Source organism: Candoia aspera, chromosome 7, assembly GCF_035149785.1.
Source record: "Candoia aspera isolate rCanAsp1 chromosome 7, rCanAsp1.hap2, whole genome shotgun sequence".
NCBI lineage: Eukaryota > Metazoa > Chordata > Lepidosauria > Squamata > Boidae > Candoia > Candoia aspera.
Window position 1 is genome coordinate 34,696,425 of NC_086159.1, and position 22,243 is coordinate 34,718,667.

Sequence of the window (22,243 nt, forward strand, 5' to 3'; positions counted from 1 at the left end):
CTCAGACAGCACCAAGGACTCCAGAGTTCAGCCCTGAGCTACATATATTCTCTTCTATAGCTGACCCAAATTTGAGTCTCTCCAAGTGTTTTACAGTGCCTCTCAGAGTCTCTCATTCAGAAAAAGCACACCAGGAAACCAAAGTACCAAGGTGCCAGTCCAAGCCAAAAGTTCTCCTTCAGGTTCAGGAGGGCAGCAGGAGATGGGCCAGGCTTGTTGTAATGTAGGCAGAACCTGTGCCATTGCAGTTGGGAGCCCTATCCTGTGTCAAATACATAGAAGGAACAGAGTCCTGTTAGCATTCATAGAAGCTGGATATCATTTTGGTGTAGATTATCTTGCATATGTGCTAAAAACTTTCTTTTTTCCTGCAGATTTTTTTGTTCTCTGTTTATACTAAGCATAAGCAGTAATGTCATACATGTAGGCCTTAAATCTGAAGAATGCTCATAAGAAAATATTCTTGAAATTCCTGTTGCATCTTTGTCAAAAGTGGTTCATTTAACAAGATGTATTTAAATACCATTTAGAAAAAGTAGGACAATTGTTTTTTAGAATAAAAAACTGATATTGTAACTAGAACATGATCTGCTATAGCAATCAAGGCAATACTACATTAATTAACTAATATTACTAATTAGTGAAATATCAAAGTAATTTAATCAGGAACAACTCATGGAGATTTTTAAAAGTATATTCTTGCTTAATAATATTAAATATTAATATTTGATTAATTTAAAAACAATCAAATATCTATTAAGTTAAGGCCCAACATATAACCAGATGTACTTCTTTCCATATGTGACATTTAATTTAGGAAGTATAGTAGTATGATTTGGTATAGGATCTGAAATCTGATTAAAATCCTCAGCCATAGTTACCTGATCTGAATCCAAGGCAAAGAAATAGTTAAAACATTTGCACAATATATCTGGAGACTTCATTGTGAGATCATAATAATTAATAATGACAGTGGGTTGACTGAAGCACTAGTTAATTAAGAGAGACATTTAAATCCATTTATATTCCATGAAACCAATGAAAACCCTATGTTAACCTAAAACTCCAAAAGACTGCAAATGGATAAGACTTAGCAGTGTGCGTGTGGTGTGTGTACAACTTTCAAAGCAACAAACTACATATTGTAAAAAACCAAACAAACAAAAAAGTCACTGGAACATCCAATAGAGTGTGTTGATATTGCAGTACATTGTAACAATCTCAAAGCGGCTTCCTTTTAGAAAGGATGGAGAGTTTCCACCTGCAGTGTGTTTTAGTGATGACTTGTTTAGTTCCAGTCTGCCTCCTTTGGCCATGTGAGAACTAGCTCTCCTATCCCAAGCCAACCAAAATAGAATAAAAATATCCTTTTATTTGTTGAACCCTCAGAAATAAATTCCTCAGCTATAGGTGGATCATAAAATGTTTTTTACACCTTATTTCTTGCCTGGATAGGCAGATAATTTGGGTGGGGGGAGATTTTAATTGTTCCTGCTCTGTGAGCCTTTAGTTGGACATCTGGTGGGGACATGGTGGACTGAACAGCTGTGCCCACGGGCTCAGCAGGCAGAACTGACAGCAGTTTTTTCAGGCTCAGACAGGTTTTTCCTGAAGCCCAGGAATGTTTTTCTGGATAAGGAAAACACCTGGAATCACCCCATTCCTCCTCCAGACAGCTGCTTGCAGCCAGAAGATAGCAAAAAGCGTTCACGCTCAACTGGTAAGAGCAGCTGTCACCCTTTCCAATCTGTGCTGTAGCCTTAAAGGGACACTAAGACTGGCCACCCCATTTCTAAATCACCTTATTTATATTTCTTTTAAGTATGTGTACCCTAAGAGGCTTTCTACAGCAAGGAGAAGCAGGTTGTCTTGGTGCTTATCGTTATTTTTGAGATCATTTTTTTTTTTAATTCTTTTAAAGTTTTGGACTTTGTCTTCCATCCAAATATTAAGGAGGATTGAGAGTAAATAATTGTCTCCCTGTTACTATTTTTGTACTAAATTTGAAGATATTAGCATTTTCCTATACATTGAATCAGCTGTTTTGAACTTTTGGTTTTCTGCTTCTACTTTCCCTGGGGAACTGTCTACATATCTCACTTTCACTTGTGTAAACACATTCCTGAATTTTTTCATATTGATTCCTGTCAAGTTTTTATGCAAGGCATTCAGGACATTGTGGAAAATAAGAGGTCTAAAATGTGTCATCTGGTTGGGGATGTTGTGGAGGAAACTGAGGAATTTAATAGCAGTGGAAATGTTTCTTCTAAGAGCGAGATTGGGGCTTCTGTTGAAATGCTGGATAAAGTTTAGATAGATGAGTTGAAGAAATTAAAGGGAGAGATTGAGTTGCAAGCCATAAGTGAAACTGATCTTCTGGTGGAACGCCATGGAAAAGAAGGGGCTATTATGTATGGGAGGTCTTTTGAAGAGCAGTTGGAGTTTTTGAGGGGGCAGTTGGGTTGTTTGATTTTTTTTAAGAAAGAAGCTCTGTGCGCATTGTGGGCATATGTAAATGATCTGGTTTATTTTGAAGTGGGATAAGAGTTTAAGAATATTTATCTGGATTGCTTTTAGAGTTTGGCTTATTTCATTATCTTTAACGATTTGGATTAAGATTATTAAGGTATAATAAAAAATAATAAATGTTTGGTTTTGGGTTTAATATGATTAAGGTTATTAAAACTGTTGTATTATCAAGTACAATGGCAGCCAATTTATATGTTTTTTAGTTTGATTTTCATTATAGTAGACAGGAATGTGTAGAATAGCAGTAGGAAGGAAATAATTAAATAAATGTTATATTTGGGTGGGAGGGAGTTGATTAGGAGGTGTATGTGTGATCCACCTGACATGGATCTACAGTGAGGACATTGGGATGTCATTCAGACTGGAGAAGTGTGGCTGGATGGTAGTAAAGAGAGAGAAGATAGTTAAGACTGATGGGGTGGAACTATCAGCAGGCCACATAGCAGACATACAGACCAGCTACAAGTACCTTGGTATCCCATAGACACATGGGAACCATAGGAGGAGGAGGCAAGGAAGACAGCAACATCCAAGTACCACCAAAGGATAAGACAGGTCCTAAAGAGCCATCTCAATGGGAAGAACAAGATCTACGTCATCAACATGTATGTCCTACCAATCATCAGATACCCTGCCGGTATAGTGAGCTGACCAAAGGAGGACATGGAGGCTGCTGATGTGAAGACCCGGAAGCTCCTCACAATGTACAGAGGCTTCCACTCCAAGTCCAACACCCAGAGACTGTATACCAGGTGGAAAGAGGGAGGGCAGGGTCTGGTGAGTGTCCAAGCCACTGTCCTGGATGAGACCCAGAGCATCCAGGAGTACATCAGTAAGATGGCACCTAAAGATGAGCTGTTGAGAGAATGCCTGAGGCAGCAGCAGACATGGAAGGAAGATAAAGCAGAGGAAGTACCATGGCAAGACAAGACCCTGCATGGGATGCACCATCAACAGATAGCTGAGGTGGCTGACCTTGGGAAATCCTACCAGTGGCTGGAAAGGGTTGGACTAAAAGACAGCACTGAGGCACTGATCATAGCAGCACAAGAACAGGTACTAAGCACCAGATCCATAGAAGCACAGGTCTACCACACTAGACAGGACCCAAGGTGCAGACTGTGCAGAGAGGCCTCAGAGACAGTCCAACAAATAGTGGCAGGGTGTAAGATGCAGGCAGGAACAGCATACACTGAACGACACAACCAAGTAGCTGTCATTGTGTTCAGGGACATCTGCACAGTGTATGGGCTAGACCTTACCAAGTCCAGATGGGAGAGTCCACAGAAGGTTGTGGAGAATGACAGGGCTAAGATACTGTGGGACTTCCACATCCAGACAGACAGGCAGGTACTGGCCAATCAACCAGACATCGTGGTAATAGACAAGGACCAGAAGACAGCGGTGGTGATAGATGTAGTGGTGCCAAGTGATGCAACATCAGGAAGAAGGAATATGAGAAGCTGGAGAAGTACCAGGGCCTGAAGGAGGAACTAGAGACGATGTGGAAAGTGGAGGCCAAAGTGGTCCCAGTGGTGGTAGGGGCACTTGGGGCTGTGACCCCCAAGCTGGGAGAGTGGCTCCAACAGATCCCAGGAACAACATCAGAGCTCTCTGTCCAGAAGAGTGCAGTAAGATACTGCACAGAACCCTCAAACTCCCAGGCCTCTGGTAGAGGACTTGAGGCTGAGGAAGACAAATACCACCCATATGGGTGAGGAGGGATTTTTTTTTATATTCTTTATATTTATGTATTTATTTATCAAATTTATCACTGCCCATCTCCTCCAAACGAAGGGACTCTGGGCGGTTTACAGCATAAAACAATAACTATACAATAAAATTCCAATATAAAATATAGACTAATTTTTTAAAAAAAACTACCAAATATAATAAAATCCCAATGGCTATAGTGTCATTCAATCCTTGTGTAGGAGGGGCACTTCAAGGAACTAGCCAAACCCAAGTATGATTGTTCTCCTCCCTGCCCCAAGCCCGATGGCAGAGGCAGATCTTCAATTCCCTCCAGAAGCCTAGGAGCGATTGGGCTAATCTCACCTCTGGGGGCAAGATGTTCCAAAGGGCGGGCGCCACTGCAGAGAAGGCCCGCCTCCTGGACCCCGCCAGATGGAATTCTCTTGCAGATGGGGTCTGCAGCATGCCCTCTCTGCATGACCAGGTGGGACGGGCTGATGAAGCGGGGAAGAGGCGGTCCCTCAGGTAACCTGGTCCCATGCCATGTAGGGCTTTAAAGGTGATAACCAACACCTTGAATTGGACCCGGAAGCAAACTGGCACCGAGTGCAGCTCACGAAGCAAAGGTGTTATATGCGCCCTTCTAGGGGCACCAAAAATAGCCCACGTGGCTGCATTCTGGACCAGCTGAAGCTTCCGGATACTCTTCAAGGGTAGCCCCATGTAGACTGCATTGCAATAGTCTATATGGGAGATAACAAGGGCATGAGTGACTGTCTGAAGGGCCTCCCAATCCAGGAAAGGGTGTAACTGGTGTACAACACGCAGCTGTGCAAAGGCCCTTCTGGCCATGGCTGCCACCTGCTCTCCCAGCAGGAGCCATGAGTCCACAAGGACCCCCAAGTTATGCACCGGGTCTGTCTGGGGCAGTGCAACCCCATCCAGAACCAACGATGACAAAGTCCCGCATACGGCAGAGCCCTTAACCCACAGCCACTCCGTCTTACCAGGGTTCAGCCGAAGCCTGTTGTTCCCCATCCAGACCCCCACAGCCCCCAGACACTCAGAGAGGGTGGTCACAGCATCACTTATGTCACCCGGGATGGAGATATGCAATTGAGTATCGTCAGCATACTGATGATACCTCATTCCATGGTGATGGATGATCTCACCCAGCAGTTTCATGTAGATGTTAAATAGGAGAGGAGAGAGAACCAAACCCTCGGCACACCACAAAGGAGGAGTCAAGGGTCGGATATCTCACTCCCTATCACCACCGATTGGGACCAGCCCTGGAGGAAGGAAGTGAACCAGCGCAGAACCACGCCACCCACCCCCAACTCCCTGAGCTGCCTCAAAAGGATACCATGGTCGATGGTATCGAAAGCCACCAAGAGGTCAAGAAGACTGAGGATGGATGCACTGCCACCATCCCACTCCCACCAAAGATCATCCATAAGTGCAACCAGTGCTGTTTCCATCCCATATCTGGGCCTGAAACCTGACTGAAAGGGGTCTGTTGTTTATTCATTTAGTCACTTCCGACTCTTCGTGACTTCATGGACCAGCCCACGCCAGAGCTTCCTGTCGGTCGTCAACACCCCCAGCTCCCCCAGGGATGAATCCGTCACCTCTAGAATATCATCTATCCATCTTGCCCTTGGTCAGCCCCTCTTCCTTTTGCCTTCCACTCTCCCTAGCATCAGCACCTTCTCCAGGGTGTCCTGTCTTCTCATTATGTGGCCAAAGTATTTCAGTTTTGCCTTTAATGTCGTTCCCTCAAGTGAGCAGTCTGGCTTTATTTCCTGGAGTATGGACTGATTTGATCTTCTTGCAGTCCAAGGCATTCTCAGAATTTTCCTCCAACACTGCAGTTCAAAAGCATCTATCTTCCTTCTCTCAGCCTTCCTTATGGTCCAGCTCTCGCAGCCATATGTTACTACAGGGAACACCTTTGCTTTAACTATGAGGACCTTTGTTGTCAGTGTGATGTCTCTGCTCTTAACTATTTTATCAAGATTTGTCATTGCTCTTCTCCCAAGGATTAAATGTCTTCTGATTTCCTGACTGCAGTCAGCATCTGCAGTAATCTTCGCACCGAGAAATACAAAGTCTTTCACTGCTTCTACATTTTCTCCCTCTATTTGCCAGTTATCAATCAGGCTGGTTGCCATAATCTTGGTTTTTTTGAGGTTTAGCTGCAAGCCAGCTTTTGCACTTTCTTCTTTCACTTTCATCATAAGGCTCCTCAGTTCCTCTTCGCTTTCAGCCATCGAAGTGGTATCATCTGCATATCTGAGATTGTTAATGTTTCTTCCAGCAATTTTAACTACAGCCTTGGATTGCTCAAGCCCAGCATGTCGCATGATGTGTTCTGTGTACAAGTTGAATAGGTAGGGTGAGAGTATACAACCCTGCCGTACTCCTTTCCCATGAAAGGGGTCTAGACAATCCATTTCCTCCAGAATCCTCTGGAGCTGTAATGCCACCACTTTCTCAAACACTTTCCCCAAAAAGTGGGGGAGTAGACAAAAATTATCCAGTACACTAGGGTCCAGCGATGGTTTCTTGAGGAGGGGTTGTACCAGCGCCTCCTTAAAGGCAGTTGGAAACACCCCCTCCCTCAAGGATGTATTGAACATCACCTGGACCCAACCACACGTCACCTCCCGAGCTGCCTTCACCATCCTGGAGGGACATGGGTCTAGATGACAAGTGGTGGCATTTACTGTCCTGAGGATCCTGTCCACTTCCTTGGGTCCAACAGGATCAAACTATTCCCAGATAACATGGTAAGTACGCTCCCTTGGTATCTCCACAGACCATGTGTTACACTTGGAGTCTAACGTAGAGCGGATCTGAGCGATTTTGTCTTGCAGATGCTCCGAAAACTCCTGTGCACAGCCCTGTAGGTGGGTCACTGCGCCCACCTTTCCCAAAAGGGATTGAGTAATTTTAAACAGGGCCATTGGGCAGCATTCTACAGATGCAATAGGGGCAGAGAAGTATTGGCACTTTGCCGCTCTTATTGCCAACAGGTAGGCCTTAATAGCGGCTCTAATCAGTGTTCGATCGGATTCAGTCTTTGTCTTCCTCCAGTGGCACTCTAGAAATCTCTTAGTCCTCTTCAAAACCCTCAGCTCCTCCATAAACCACGGGGAGCATCGGGTACAATGAGGCAAGACAGGTCACACAGACACGATCCTGTCCAAGGCCGCAGCTGCCTCCCTATTCCAGGTGGTGGCCAGGGCCTCTGCTGGACTATGCAGCAGATCGTCGGGTATAACCCCCAGCTCCCTCCCTGCAGAGGGGGGTGGCAACCCAACCCTACCAGGTCCATCAGTCACCAGGGAGGAACCAATCAAATGGGTCCCACCTCCCTGCAGAGGGGGGTGGCATAAGAAAATCTCATGGCCACCAGGGCATGATCTGACCATGACAATGGGGATAGCTGTAACTCTCCCCTCAGGTCACGTTGCCACAAGAAAACTAAGTCCAGGGTGAGGCCACTGTCTCGAGTCGGGTCCTGAATTATCTGAGTCAGGTCCATGGCTGCCATGCTAGGCATGAACTCCTGAGCTGCATCTGAGGCATGCCCCAGGGATGGCAGGTTGAAGTCCCCCAGAACCATAAGTCTGGGGAACTCCACTGCCAACCCTGAGATGGCCTCCAGCAGCTCAGGCAGGGAGGTTGCCATACAGCAGGGGGCTGGTACAGCAGCAACACTCCCAACTGCTCTTGGGCACCCAACTTGAAAAACAGGGTCTCACAACTGGCCACTTGAGCGGGGCCCCTAAAGGCCACCAGAGACTCCCGGATGACAACTGCCACCCCTCCTCCCCTCCCCTGGTGTCTTGGCTGGTGCCATGCCATAAACCCAGCCAGGCACATTTCCAAAAGGGGCACCCCCCGCTTCAGGGCCCAGCCAGGTTTTGTTAATACATGCCAGGTCTGCCCCTTCCTCAGTGATCAAGTCACATATGAGCAGGGCTTTGTTGTTAACAGACCTGGCATTGAGTAGCAGCAGCCGGAGACCAGGGCCCTTGTGGATCTGCTGCACAGAGGGCCGGAACACGCCACTGGTAACAAACACCAGGGGTGTCTTCCCCGTAGATTTTAATATAAGGGGAGGGAGCAACTGTATTTAGTGATTTTTATGATGTGCCAATGGAATGATTTATAGAAATAATGTGATTTTGGTTTAATAAAGAGTAAGGAATTGATTATGGAAAATTGTTGTATATCCTTGATGTTAAAAGTCGGAAGTCACCTCTTTTTGTAATTTTGAAAATTTTCTCTTGTGTTTCTACACTTGTTTAGTTTTTTCTTTTTTTCTTTGTAGTTTTTTGTTTTTCTGTAGCTTTTATCTTTGCTTAAACTTAATAAAATTTTTATAAAAAAAATAAAGAGCCTTTAGTTGTCATTTGTCTTCTTTGATTTCCGTTCAAAGCTTCCCATTCATTGTGATAAATGTAAAACCTGTTCCTATCTGAAAATCTCGAAAATACTCACTAGGCTTCTCAGCCAAATGGAAGCAGAGACTGTTTGAGATGCTATTTTAAATGCAAGCTGAAATGCTGATCTTCAAATGGCTTCTTCCATGAAAACTGTTACTGGCTGATATGGAATGGTTAGATTATTTCTACAATGTAAACTATTTCTACAATGAAAACTGCAAATGAGTCAATTCAACTAGGACTTCTTTTACTTTTAAAAAATCTTTTAACTAGAGATTTGAGTAACTCTTGTTTCATGTAACTTAGCTACCAATTTTTTAAGGTCCTCAGTTTTTTAATTAAAAGATCATCAACCAAAGCTTTAATCTTCATCTCTGAACATTTTTAAATGGTAAAAAGGAGCATTGAAAGTTGAAAACAGTGCTATTTCTCTTTCTAAACTCTAACACAGCAGCTGCTATTGGCTTCTTTGAAGGAGAAGGAAAGCTTTGTTGTTTTCTTGTTTTAGAGCCCATCATAAATCTTGTTTGAACAGAAATTATCACTCCTCCAGAGCTTTAAAGATTTCTATTTATCAGTTAAGCTATTAAACAGTCAAAGATAAAGAAAAGTTATAGCTAGGCTTGGGAGCAGATCTTTTACTCTCTGGAAAACTAGGGAGGGTCTCTTCTGAAACATTTCCCATGCTCTCCCTCCTTCTGTGGGCTGAGATACCTTTTACACACTGCTTGTCCAGTCTGCACCTTCCCACATACTGTTACAGAATTGCAGACATTTCCATGCAGGTATAGTAAAACCACCCGACTATAGTCTGCCAAGAAAATGTCGTGAAAGCGGTCTCCCCCCAACGGGTCAGACATGACTTAGTGCTTGCACAGGGGACCTTTCACACCTATCACATAGTCATTCTTCATGTATAATGCAACCTCTCCTCCCTTTTTGCTGGGTCTGTTTCTTTTGGACAAATTATAGATTTCCAGTACTATATTCCAGTCAGGATTCCATCCCACCAGGTTTCAGTAATACCAACAATGTCATATTTGCCTCCCCATACTAGGACTTCAAGTTCTCCCTGTTTGTTTCTGCATACTCTGTGCATTGGTGTTTATGTATCTGAGCCCTTTAGAACCGTCCTTCTGTTGTTTGCCTGATGTACTTCTTCTTTCCTTGTTGAAGGGTTTACTGCCATGGGTATATGCTCTGAGTGTGATTTTGGGTAAGAATAATGGGGGGAAATGCTTACTACTATGTTTGGACCCAGATTCTGGTTATATATTAGTGTAGTGCTTCATGTTGTTTCTTGACAGAAGGGCAGGAAAAAAGATTTTTGGACAATATGGTCACATTTTTTGGAATCTGAGTTATAATTTTCCAGGGTCTTTTTACTTTCTCTTTTTTATTATTATTATGATTAATTGACAATACTGTTATACCTATCTATAATGTTCATCTGTTAAGCATAATAACATTTTTAAAAATATAAGGGCAGACTACTGGTTAAAGTGATGGATTTGATCTGGGGAGACCCAAATTCAAGTTTCCACCCAACTGATCAGAAAGTTCATTGAGCCCTACCTATCTCTTAGGGTTATTGTTGCATGCTGCCTTGAGTTCTTGAAGAAAAAAAAAGAGATATAGACTAATTAATTAACTAATTGCTTCATTAATTGATTACTTTTATTTATTGCCAAAAGGAAACTTCAAACTTTGACTTACCTGAGGAGCAACAATCCAAAGATCTCATTTGGACACAAATATATGTCTTTACAGCACAGTCAATTCCATATTAATTTAGCCACTCTTTCTTGCATGAAGAGTCAAGTCAGAATGATCAGGCTGTAGTCCCTAGTGTACTTGTTTGTGATAGTTAGCATTATTCAGATATGGCTTTTGTCTCTGTCTATCCTGAAAAAAAGTTTTTTAATTAGTATAGCAATGAACACTTAAAAAAAATATGCTATGAACTATTTTTTATGTCACACATTATTAATAATTACACTATTTTATAGTGATTTATTTTGTACCAATTTTACAAAATTGTAAAAGTAGGAACAAAAAGAAAAAAATTACACCAAAACATTACAGAGGAAAGTTATATAAAGGGAAATTAAGTATTAAGTATGGATTTCATAAAAGCACAGGCATGATATTTTTATCTCTTAAAAGAGCAAATAATATAAAAAAGAAGAAATAATTCATTTATTCCTACAAGCATTTTATCTAAGAAAAATCAATCTTATGGAATGTAAGCATTTGTATGCAGGAGCTTCATATGTAGTTTCATCTATTTCATGTTTCTCTGTTTTCATATTGTTTCTAGTCACTCACAGAGAACACTATATATCAGCTCCTGGCTTCCCCCCTGGCACACTCACAAGTAGAGGAAGCTTGTCAAAACTCTAGCTTCTGGGTATTTATTTAATTTTTATTTAATTTATTTAATTCAGTTTAGGTACCCCTGACTCCAAATCAACTCTGGGCAGCTCACAATACGATAATCAATAAATACGCAATACAGGTCAAAGCAAGATGGGATCCAGTCACTTGGTACAAAAACTTAGACAAAAACACATCCAATAAGGGGCTCTATTCACCCTTATCCAAGGTCTGGGAGAACAACCAGATCTTCAGGGCTTTACAGAATGCCAACAGGGTGGGAGCCACAGAAATTTCAGGAGGGGATTTCATTCCAGAGGTCAGGTACCACAATAGTGAAGGCACACTTCCTGGGTTATGATAGTTGGCATTGTTTAATCAAAGGAACCTGGAGCATGCCAACTCTGCTGGGATGTATGGGGAAGTAAGTGATGCTATGGCTGCCCTTTCCAGGTGCCTGGGGGCTGTTGGGGTCTGGATGGGGAACAACAGGCTTCAGCTGAACCCTGGTAAGATGGAGTGGCTGTGGGTTAATGGCCCCTTGGTTCCCAGGAATTTTCCATCTTTAGTTCTGGATGGGGTTGCACTGCCCCAGACAGACCCCGTGCGTAACTTGGGGGTCCTCGTGGACTCACAACTCTTGCTCGCAGGTGGCAGTTGTGGCCAGAAAGGCCTTTGCGCAACTTCATGTTGTGCGCCAGTTACGCCCCTTCCTGGAGTGAAAGGCTCTTCAAACGGTCACTCATGCCCTGGTCATCTCCCATATAGACTACTATAATGCACTCTACATGGGACTACCCTTCAAGAGTATCTGGAAGCTAGAGCTGGTCCAAAATGCAGCTGCATGGATGATTTTAGGTGCTTCAAGATCAGCATATATAACTCCGCTGCTCTGCGAGCTGCATTGGGTGCCAGTTTGCTTCCGGGTCCAATTCAAGGTGTTGGTTATCACCTTTAAAGCTCTACATGGCATGGGTCCAGGGTACCTAAGGGACCATCTCATCCCCATCACATCAACCCGTCATGCAGAGAGGGCATGCTATGGACCCCGTCTGCAAGAGAACTCCATCTGGTAGGATCCAGGAGGCGAGCCTTCTCTGCAGCAGCTCCTGCCCTTTGGAACATCCTTCCCCTGGAAATGCAGTTAGCCTCCTCTCTTCTGGACTTCAGAAAACAGCTGAAAACCTGGTTTTGTCACCATGCTTGGAGTGGGGAGACGAAGAGCTATTCCTGGGGCTGATTAGTTCCCTAGCCCTGCAGGGACCAGTCTTATCCCTTATGGGCTGAATTTGATCTGCCCTTATTTGGATTTTATTGTATTTTATACTTATTGCACACCAAGCAGTTCGAAAACATGCAAATGTGAGTAGATTAATTGGTACCGCTTCGGCGGGAAGGTAACGGTGTTCCGTGAGTCATGCCGGCCACATGACCACGGACGGGTCCTTAGGGACAACGCCGGCTCCAAGGCTTAGAAACGGAGATGAGCACCGCCCCCTAGAGTCAGACACGACTGGACTTTACGTCAAGGGAAACCTTTACCTTTACCTATACTTATTGAAATATTAGTATTATTTATAAGTTTATTGAATTTTAAATTGTTTTTATTGTGAACCGCCCAGGGTCCCCCATGTGGGGGAGATGGGCGGTGATAAAAATATGATTGATTGATAAATAAATAAATAAATAAATAAATAAATGTACTGGCCTAGCAGAAGCCATGGTACATAGGTGATCCCTCAAATAACAAGGCCCTATGTTATGTTGGGCTTTACAGGTGATAACCAGGACCTTGAATTGTATCCTGAAGCACATTGGCAGCCAGTGCAGCTCCCAAAGCAGAGATATCTTGTGGGCATACTAAGGCATGCCCATCACTGCCTGTGCCACTGCATTCTGGACCAGGTAAAGCTTCTGAGTGGTTTTCAAGGACATCGCCATGTAGAGTGCATTGCAGTAGTCAGGTTGTGAGGTGACTAGAGCATGAGTGACTGCCTGAAGGGCCTCCTGATACAGGTAAAGATGCAACTGGCACATTGGATGGAGCTGTGCAAAGACCCCCTTGGCCACAGCTGCCACCTGCTCCTCAAGAAGGAGCTCTGAATCCAAGAGGAACCCCAGATTATACTCCACTCTTGAATGGGGAAGTGCTACCCCATCCAAAAGTATAGATGGAAAATCCCCAGGTCCAGAAGCCCCTAATATCGAAGCTACTTGGTCTTGGTAGGATTGAGTCAGAGTCAGTTCCTCCCCATCCAGTGCTGCACAACCTTCAGGCACTGGGACAGGACCTCAACAGCTTCTCCTGGCTGGTCTGAGGCTGAAAGTATAATTAGGTATTATCAACATATTGATGATACCAAATCCCAAACTGGTGGATGACCTCACCCAGCAGCTTCACACAGATATTAAAGAGGAAGGGAGAGAGTGTTGAACCCTGGGGTACCCCACATAAGGGGAGGGCTAGGGGACAACCTCTTTCCCCACCAACTTTGACTGGATCTGGCCATGAAGAAAGAAAGAGAACCCTGTAAAATGGTGGTTCCCAACCCCCACAGCTGGTCCAGAAGGATACTGTGGTTGATAGTATTGAAGGCCACTGAGAGTTCAAGGAGCACAAGGATGGATGTGTCCATCCCAGCTACTCCTCAGATCATCAGCAAGTGGAACCAAAGCTGAATCTCATCCTGAAACCCAGCTGAAATAGGCCTAGATAATCAAGGTTATGCCTGGAGAATCAGGCTTTGCTTCTCTCTACCAATAGAGGAATTGAACTAATATATGATTCTCCATTGTTGTGGGGATGGGGAGAGGAAGAGCTGGACAGCACAGCAGCTGTAATAAGCAACTTCAACAGATGCAAAATGCTCTACAAAGTTTTTTTCCCTCTACTTTTGGAACTCTCTTTCTTCACCCTTCACCCTTATTTCTTTTCCAAAAATACAGCGCATATATAGTAAGATTGCCCAGAGAGAAATGTGGCTTGAATTTACAGGGCTACTGTGTCTAAAACTCATAATATAGTCATATTCTACCACATGGCAACCATCTAATGTCAAGTACCCACTTTCCTGCCTAACAGATACAGGAACCTAAAAGACAAAAACTGTATTTGTGTTTTTGTCAATTGTTATCAGAAATTTATTCTCAATTTTAGAGCCCCAATCACACAGTGATCATCTTAGGTTTCTACATGTTGTATAAAGTAATGTAACTGCAAACTACAGTGAAGTAACAAAGTTTGCTAAAGGTTCTAGAAGAAGAATGGGCATAATTTAAATGAGGATGATCTTCCACTGACCAATGTTTAAGTCTTGTTATATACAGCTTCTATAAGTTTTAATTTGATTCCCTCCCATATGTAAGAGGGAAATCAGGAAGCCTTCTCAACTGATCACTACATCTTATTTGAACCCTATATGATGATATGTTTTGAAAGTCAGATGTAGCCCCAAAGGCTGTCTATCAAATGCTGTGTCAACTAGGAAGGGAGTTAAACAAGACTGCATCCTACCTCTGCTTTTATTGCAGCTTGACAAAAACAATGCAGTTTGTAACTTAAATAAATGACGTGTCCATCTTCCCAAGTTTCTCTATGCAGATGATCTAGTAATAATTGACTGTTGGGGTACATCACACAATACTACAGGGAGGATTATTTGCAAATAAGTTATAAAAAAAAATATTTTTTTGAGTTGTACCAAGAGACCAGAGATGAACTCCTAGCATAGAAATGGACATTCCAGCAGGTTTCAGGCTTAGCGGTGGTTTTCCATAGCTCTGGTGGTAGGCGACCCTTCCTTTACTGCTCAAAATGCTCAGAAGAACACAACTGCAATCAAAAGAAGGTAGTTACATACCAGCAGCCTTCAAATTATTTGAGGCTAAGATGCTGATGCAACTTCTTTATGGTACTCAGCTGGTCCTTTTTTTTTTTTCCTGATTCTGGCCTTCTGGTCTTTAAGAATCTACATTTTTAGGAGCAATATTTCAGGTCCCCAGCTGCATTTTGAATATTGGCATATAGGCTAGTTTGGAAAAAATGGAGGCAAGAGTTTGACTATGTATATTTAACCTCTGGCTAAGATAGACAGACAGACAGACAGACAGATAATAGGAGCAGGCCAGATCACCTCTAAAAGTATTTTATCATATGTTATTACATTTCTGATAGGAAATAGTCATATTAATTTTAAAACATCATCATACATAATTTTAACATTAATATTAATCATAACCTATTTAGTTGTTGACAGATTTTAGTCCTATGATGATTTTAGAGTTTTGTGCTATAAAGTGATGTTTTAGTTATCTTGCTTGTAGACAGGTAGAATTCATAATTTTATAGTTTTCCATGTTATCTTCTGTGGGTTTTGGACTGAAATAAAATAAATGGTAAAAGTAAGTTTTTTAGATAGTGAACTGTTAAAAGCAGTACATAAGTTAAAAATATGATCACTAAAAAAAATAAGTTTTTTACTTCTGAATTTATCTTAAACTGGCCCTGAAAGAATTGCTCTTATTTTAAGAGAATTGCTGATAACTTGAATAATTTTCATATAATTACTGCTATTGTGAATATAATTTTTCCTATTTTCTGCTTCTGAAAATAACTTGCTAACCTCTTTTCATGTCAGTCTATCTTGAGCATAATTAATCAGGATCCAATCTATAATTATTTAGCATGCTGTTAAATATCCTTCGTTAAGGACTGTATCATTGGAAGTGTAATATTATTACTGTTTAAATGAACTAAAACATCTATCAATATCTTTTGCTGTTCATTTTAGGGGAGCAATGTTATGGAGGATCAGGATCTCTTGGAAATTGGAATACTTAATTCTGGACACAGGCAAAGAATTCTACAGGCAATTCAGCTTCTTCCAAAGGTATCCTGGTTGTTGTTGTTACAGTATCTTGATTCATTTAAAAATAAAATAACTGATAGTGTATTTTTATCCTTGCTAAATGCCAAGAGTCCTTTAAGATTGTGGCAGGGTATAAATGTGATAAATAAATAATGTAGCAATCTTCAGTAGAAATATTGACTACCTGGACCTTAGTATCTTCTAACACGAACTTTAGGCTTTCTCACATTAGTTATAAATGACTTGACCCATTTTCTAGCAACATTCCTTATTTATTTAACTCAATTCAGGTAATGTGATTTATTTATTTATTTGTTTATTTGTTTATTTGTTTATTTATTTATTTATCAAATTTTTATTACTGCCTATTTCCCCGCCAAAGTGATTCAGGGTAGTGTACAAAAAAAGATGAACCAAGCCTACAAATGCAAAAGAAACAACACTTGTAATTAAAACCTCCTAAAACAATAAATTGGCATCAGGGCTGAAATATACTTTAACTTCACAGACTGGGGACTGTATTGATCCTGACCCAGAAAGAGAGCCAGGTCTTGACTGCCTGGATGAGGCTAATCATACTGTAAGTCTAGGGGATCTTCTAGGAGAAGATCATTCCAATGGACAAGAGCCATCACTGAGAAGGCCTGCCTCCTGGATCCCAGAAGATGACATTGTTTCAGTAAAGAGACCCGAAGTGTGCCCTCCCTACCGGAGCGTGTAGGATGGGCAGATAATTGGTGAAACAGAATTCTTGGAATATTTTTGTAAGCTAACTATATAGTACTTAATTACAGATGTGGTGCAGTGTGGATCTGAAGCTGAAAAGGTGCTTTGCAGCAAGTGCAGGTGTATACATTGCACCTCTTAGCATCGTCTTAAAGAAGCTGAATATTTTCCTGTGCTCTCATCATAGGAAAATGTACTAAAGTTAAGGAGGCATTGACAGCACACACCTACCCACAGCAAATCACAGTGTGCAACATAATGTTGCTGCCTAAGCATAGAGTATCATGTTTTAGCTTTGCTGCTACAACACTGAGTCTGCTGAATATCACAGAGGCACCATCACATCTGAACCTCATCACTTTCATTAGGTCATGCTTATGATTTTTATACAACTTTTTGATTGCAGAGACCACTGCAACAGAATCACATCCTTGCAATTGCAATATTCCACCAAATGAATTTATAGAATGTATGAGTCTAACTTTAAGGTAGAGTATCAAGTAATTGTTGAGAGATATGTCTGTGCTTTCATTAACAGCTCAAGTATTAAATATTGATACCACTATTTCATCCATTATGTCATTCCATACAATGCTGTTGATAATTCAGAGAAATTCAAAAGCATAATATTTACTTCTCTGGCTGTCCGATATGTGCACATACTCTTCCAATTGCTTATTAATATTGTGAATGGAAAGCAGTGAGTTATTCATTTTAATATCCCCCCAAAAAACTGCTGTCAGTAAAAATCTTGATTTCTTTCAATTTTGAATGTTTGCATTCAAGATGAATTTGCCTTCCTTATATATAAGACTTGCTTGACAAATGACACTTTATGAAATTTTCCATAAAAACATCCACATTTTTTCTCATGGAAAAGTCTTCAGGAGCTTTGGCATTTTAATGACACAAGTAACCAGCTTCATAGTCCTGATTGTATGTCAATATATCACAAAGTTCAGAATGAACCATACTCTGGATTTTGGTGTAGCTCTTTCTATAGGCTTACTGGGCCATTTTGATTTAAATACGGTTGCTGTTTGCTTGAGTTTTGGATTTTTAGACAGTCATATTTTGGGGATTTACTTTCACTTTACTTTATTGAAATTACTTTTTAAAAATTATCTTTTAAAATAATCTTAATAATGCTGTACAGTTCTAGTAACAATATCCTTACTACTAGGCACATGCAACTTAAATGTTTTATGATTTTAATGATATTTTTTGAGATTCAGTGAAGTTTCATATTTTCTCAAATATTGTAGCTCTGTGTTTACAGATTCAGTTTTATTCTAAATTGTTCGGCCACTCATTACAGATAAGCTAAAAAAGTATTTTCATGTCGCTCTTCTTTGTATTCCTGAAGTCATAGTACATAGCAATCAAAAATTGAAAATTGCCACATTCAGAATTCAATGAATTTTTCGTACAGTAATTCATGAAAATTGTTGATAACCTGAGTATCATTGCTAATTCAGCTGACTAGAATATAGTATTTATTAATATGATTTTTTAGCCAAAAAAGGACACAAGAAAATGGTGCTGATTTCTACATGTGCATATATGTGTCAAAGTTTTTGGAATAAAAAGCAGTGCAGTAAGAAATAATAAACCAAGACGTTAAACACATAATTGAGAGAAAAGGAAATATAGCTTTATCTAGTTTACACCAACACCATTCACTGTATCTCTCCATACCTTGTTATCCTTCTTTCTGCCACAGCAACATATGCCTTCATACATTGCTATTTGCTTCTCAACATAAGCATCAGGGAGGGGGGAGGCAAGGAAGCATCCTTGTGTCAGGGGTCAGAATTTAAGGGCAAGGTAGTGTTTTGTCCTGCCATCACTGTATGTGAGTTGTGATTTTCCCATCCTAGCTGAAGACTCCTATGCTTCTCATCTCTCTATTTTTGGGATCTCATCAACTCCATTAATCACTTTTCTTGGTTTTTCCCTTCCATTTGACCCATGTACTCTTTCTTCATATATTTGTTGATGCCTTCATATGATTCCTTCATATATTTGATCCACATTCATTCTCTCTGCATGACCACACTACCTTGGTATACATTTGTACTGGTCATTCATTTTTTGTATTAAGTCTACATTCCTAGAGTGCCCATACATTCCTGCCCATGTTTTGTCTTGTTTTACCACATAGACTTCTTAATTACCCAGTTTCTGCAGCATTCAACTTGTATTTCTCCTGACATACTCAACTCTCACTTCCATATAACAGTGTGGGTAAAGGCACATTTATTGATGGCATCATACCCCTCTGAAGGTTAATTATTAATTAATTATTAATTATTGTTACTTATCATTAGAGGCCTATGTACAATAGTTACCATGGGTAACATCAAGTATTGAACCAATGTCCACCTGCCTTTACACGCAGTCCAGAAACTTTAAATAAAATGAGTGGCTGCAGTGACAAGGATAACCTTTTACCACCTTTGGTTGATATACCAGCTACAGTTGTTCCTGTACAGGACAACGCAGTCCCAGTAACTTCATGTCTTTATATGCTGCCCTTATGTATGTCCTGAAAGCTTCAGCTGATGCCAAATGGAGCAGCTAACCAGATCTCTGCTGAGTCTAGCTGTTGCCCTGCAATATAACACTATTGCTGAGAAAGCTGCCCTGCCTGCAGATCTGCTATTCAGACCTATTTCAGTCAGGCCACAGTTTGCTATTACCCTATACAACCGTAAATAACATGGCAGTAGGATATCCAAGGACTGTTGTCTCTCTCATAGATCTGCCAAGCATACAGTCATTAGCAGAAGTCCTCCTAGTGGTACTCAACAGCTTTAGGCCTGAATTCACATAACCATTATTTCAAGATGGAAATTCTTTCTCTGTCAATTCCCATTTGCTTCACTTGTAGATTTTTTAGCAAGTCTAGAGGAAAGGTCTACAGCAAAGGATCGTTACCTTGTTGTGGTGCTGGAGCCTGAGCACCTCAATGATGCCATGAGCTAAAACGTGAAGGGCCACCCAAGATGGGAAGGTCATGACAGAGAGGTCAGACTAAATGAGATCCCTGGGAAAGGTAATGGCAACCCACCCCAGTATTCTTGCCATGAAAACTAAATGGATAACTACAACCAGAGATATGTCAGTATACCATCAGAAGATGAGACTCCCAGGTCAGAAGATGGTCAAAATGCTACTAGGGAGGAACAGAGGATGAGTTCAACTAGTCCCAGATGTGATGACGCAGCTAGCTCAAAGCCGAAAGGATGGCTAGTGGCCAACGATGCTGGTGGTGAATGGCGAATCTGATGTTCTAAGGATCAACACACCATTGGAACCTAGAATGTAAGATCTATGAGCCAGGGCAAATTGGATGTGGTTATTGGCGAGATGTCAAGATTAAAGATAGACATTTTGGGCGTCAGTGAACTGAAATGGACTGGAATGGGCCACTTCACATCAAATGACCACCAGAACTACTACTGTGGACAAGAGGACCACAGAAGAAATGGAGTAGCCTTCATAATTAATAGTAAAGTGGCTAAAGCAGTGCTTGGATACAATCCAAAAAACGATAGAATGATCTCAATTTGAATTCAGGGCAAGCCATCTAACATCACAGTGATCCAATTATACGCCCCAACCACAGATGCTGAAGAAGCTGAAGTAGAGCAGTTCTATGAGGATCTGCAGCACCTACTGGACAACACACCTAAAAGAGACGTTATTTTCATCACAGGAGACTGGAATGCTATGGTGGGCAGTCAGATGACACCTGGAATTACAGGTAAGCATGGCCTGGGAGAACAAAACGAAGCAGGACATAGGCTAATAGAATTTTGCCAAGATAAGTCACTCTGCATAACAAACACTCCCTTCCAACAACCTAAGAGATGGCTTTATACATGGACTTTACCAGATGGACAACACCGAAATCAGATTGACTACATCCTTTGCAGCAAAAGGTGGTGGACATCTATACAGTCGGTAAAAACAAGACCTGGAGCTGACTGTAGTTCAGATCACGAACTTCTTCTTGCACAATTTAGGATCAGACTAAAGAGATTAGGGAAGACCCACAGATCAGCTAGATATGAGCTCACTAAGGAGCTCACTAAGGAATATGCAGTGGAGGTGAAGAATAGATTTAAGGGACTGGACTTAGTAGATAGGGTCCCGGAAGAACTCTGGACAGAAGTTTGCAACATTGTTCAGGAGGCGGCAACAAAATACATGCCAAAGAAAGAGAAAACCAAGAAGGCAAAGTGGCTGTCTGCTGAGACACTAGAAGTAGCCCAAGAAAGAAGGAAAGCAAAAGGCAACAGTGATAGGGGGAGATATGCCCAATTAAATGCAAAATTCCAGAGGTTAGCCAGAAGAGATGAGGAATTATTTTTAAACAAGCAATGCGTGGAAGTGGAAGAAGACAATAGAACAGGAAGGACAAGAGACCTCTTCCAGAAAATTAGAAACATTGGAGGTAAATTCCAGGCAAAAATGCGTATGATCAAAAACAAGATGGCAAGGACCTAACAGAAGAAGAAGAGATCAAGAAGAGGTGGCAAGAATATACGGAAGACCTGTATAGGAAAGATAACAATATCGGGGATAGCTTTGATGGGTAGTCAGTGAGCTAGAGCCAGACATCCTGAAGAGTGAGGTTGAATGGGCCTTAAGAAGCATTGCTAACAACAAGGCAGCAGGAGACGACGGCATCCTGGCTGAACTGTTCAAAATCTTGCAAGATGATGCTGTCAAGGTAATGCACGCTATATGCCAGCAAATTTAGAAAACACAAGAATGGCCATCAGATTGGAAAAAATCAATTTATATCCCCATACCAAAAAAGGGGAACACTAAAGAGTGTTCAAACTATCGAACAGTGGCACTCATTTCACATGCCAGTAAGGTAATGCTCAAGATCCTGCAAGGTAGACTTCAGCAATTCATGGAGCGAGAATTGCCAGATGTACAAGCTGGGTTTAGAAAAGGCAGAGGAACTAGGGACCAAATTGCCAATATCCGCTGGGTAATGGAAAAAGCCAGGGAGTTTCAGAAAAACATCTATTTCTGTTTTATTGACTATTCTAAAGCCTTTGACTGTGTGGACCATAACAAATTGTGGCAAGTTCTTAGTGGTATGGTGTCATGAGTGCCGTTGAGCTGAAGTCATCAGAGCAATGGCACACATGACAATAGCAAGGAAACAGGAGAAGGGGCTCAAGATAAGTAGCCATCAACTCACAATGACTAACGGCTAACAAACAATAACTAAACAGATCACGGAGCACACCCAAGCCATCAGCGCCAATACAACGGAGATCGCCCAGCTGACAGCAATCACCGGATGAATAGAAAACCCGATGATGGGCGATCCCGGAACGCCAGCGGGGCCTCACAACCCCTCACCCACCAGCAGGGCAACGTATTGGACAAAGGGGGGTGACGTGACTGCGAGTGAGGGGGCGCTGACCGGCGCGGGGTATTTAAACCCCGCACCGGTGCGCTCCTGTCACTCTCAGCTTTTTTCTTCCGACGCTGTAACTGCGCTGTGAATAAACCAGAGCCTGATCCATCGAACCAGTGTCTGAGCATTATTCAGGGGCAGGC

At 41.8% G+C, this 22,243-nt stretch overlaps 1 protein-coding gene across 1 annotated transcript in view; it reads left to right on the forward strand.

The window, feature by feature from the left end:
• The window catches only part of ANKS1B (ankyrin repeat and sterile alpha motif domain containing 1B), a 370,859-nt gene that overhangs the window by 194,853 nt on the left and 153,763 nt on the right, over positions 1-22,243 (forward strand). The window contains exon 16 of the mRNA XM_063308683.1: positions 15,848-15,946. Within this exon, the coding sequence (XP_063164753.1) occupies positions 15,848-15,946 (99 nt within the window). The remainder of the gene's footprint in view (positions 1-15,847; positions 15,947-22,243) is intronic.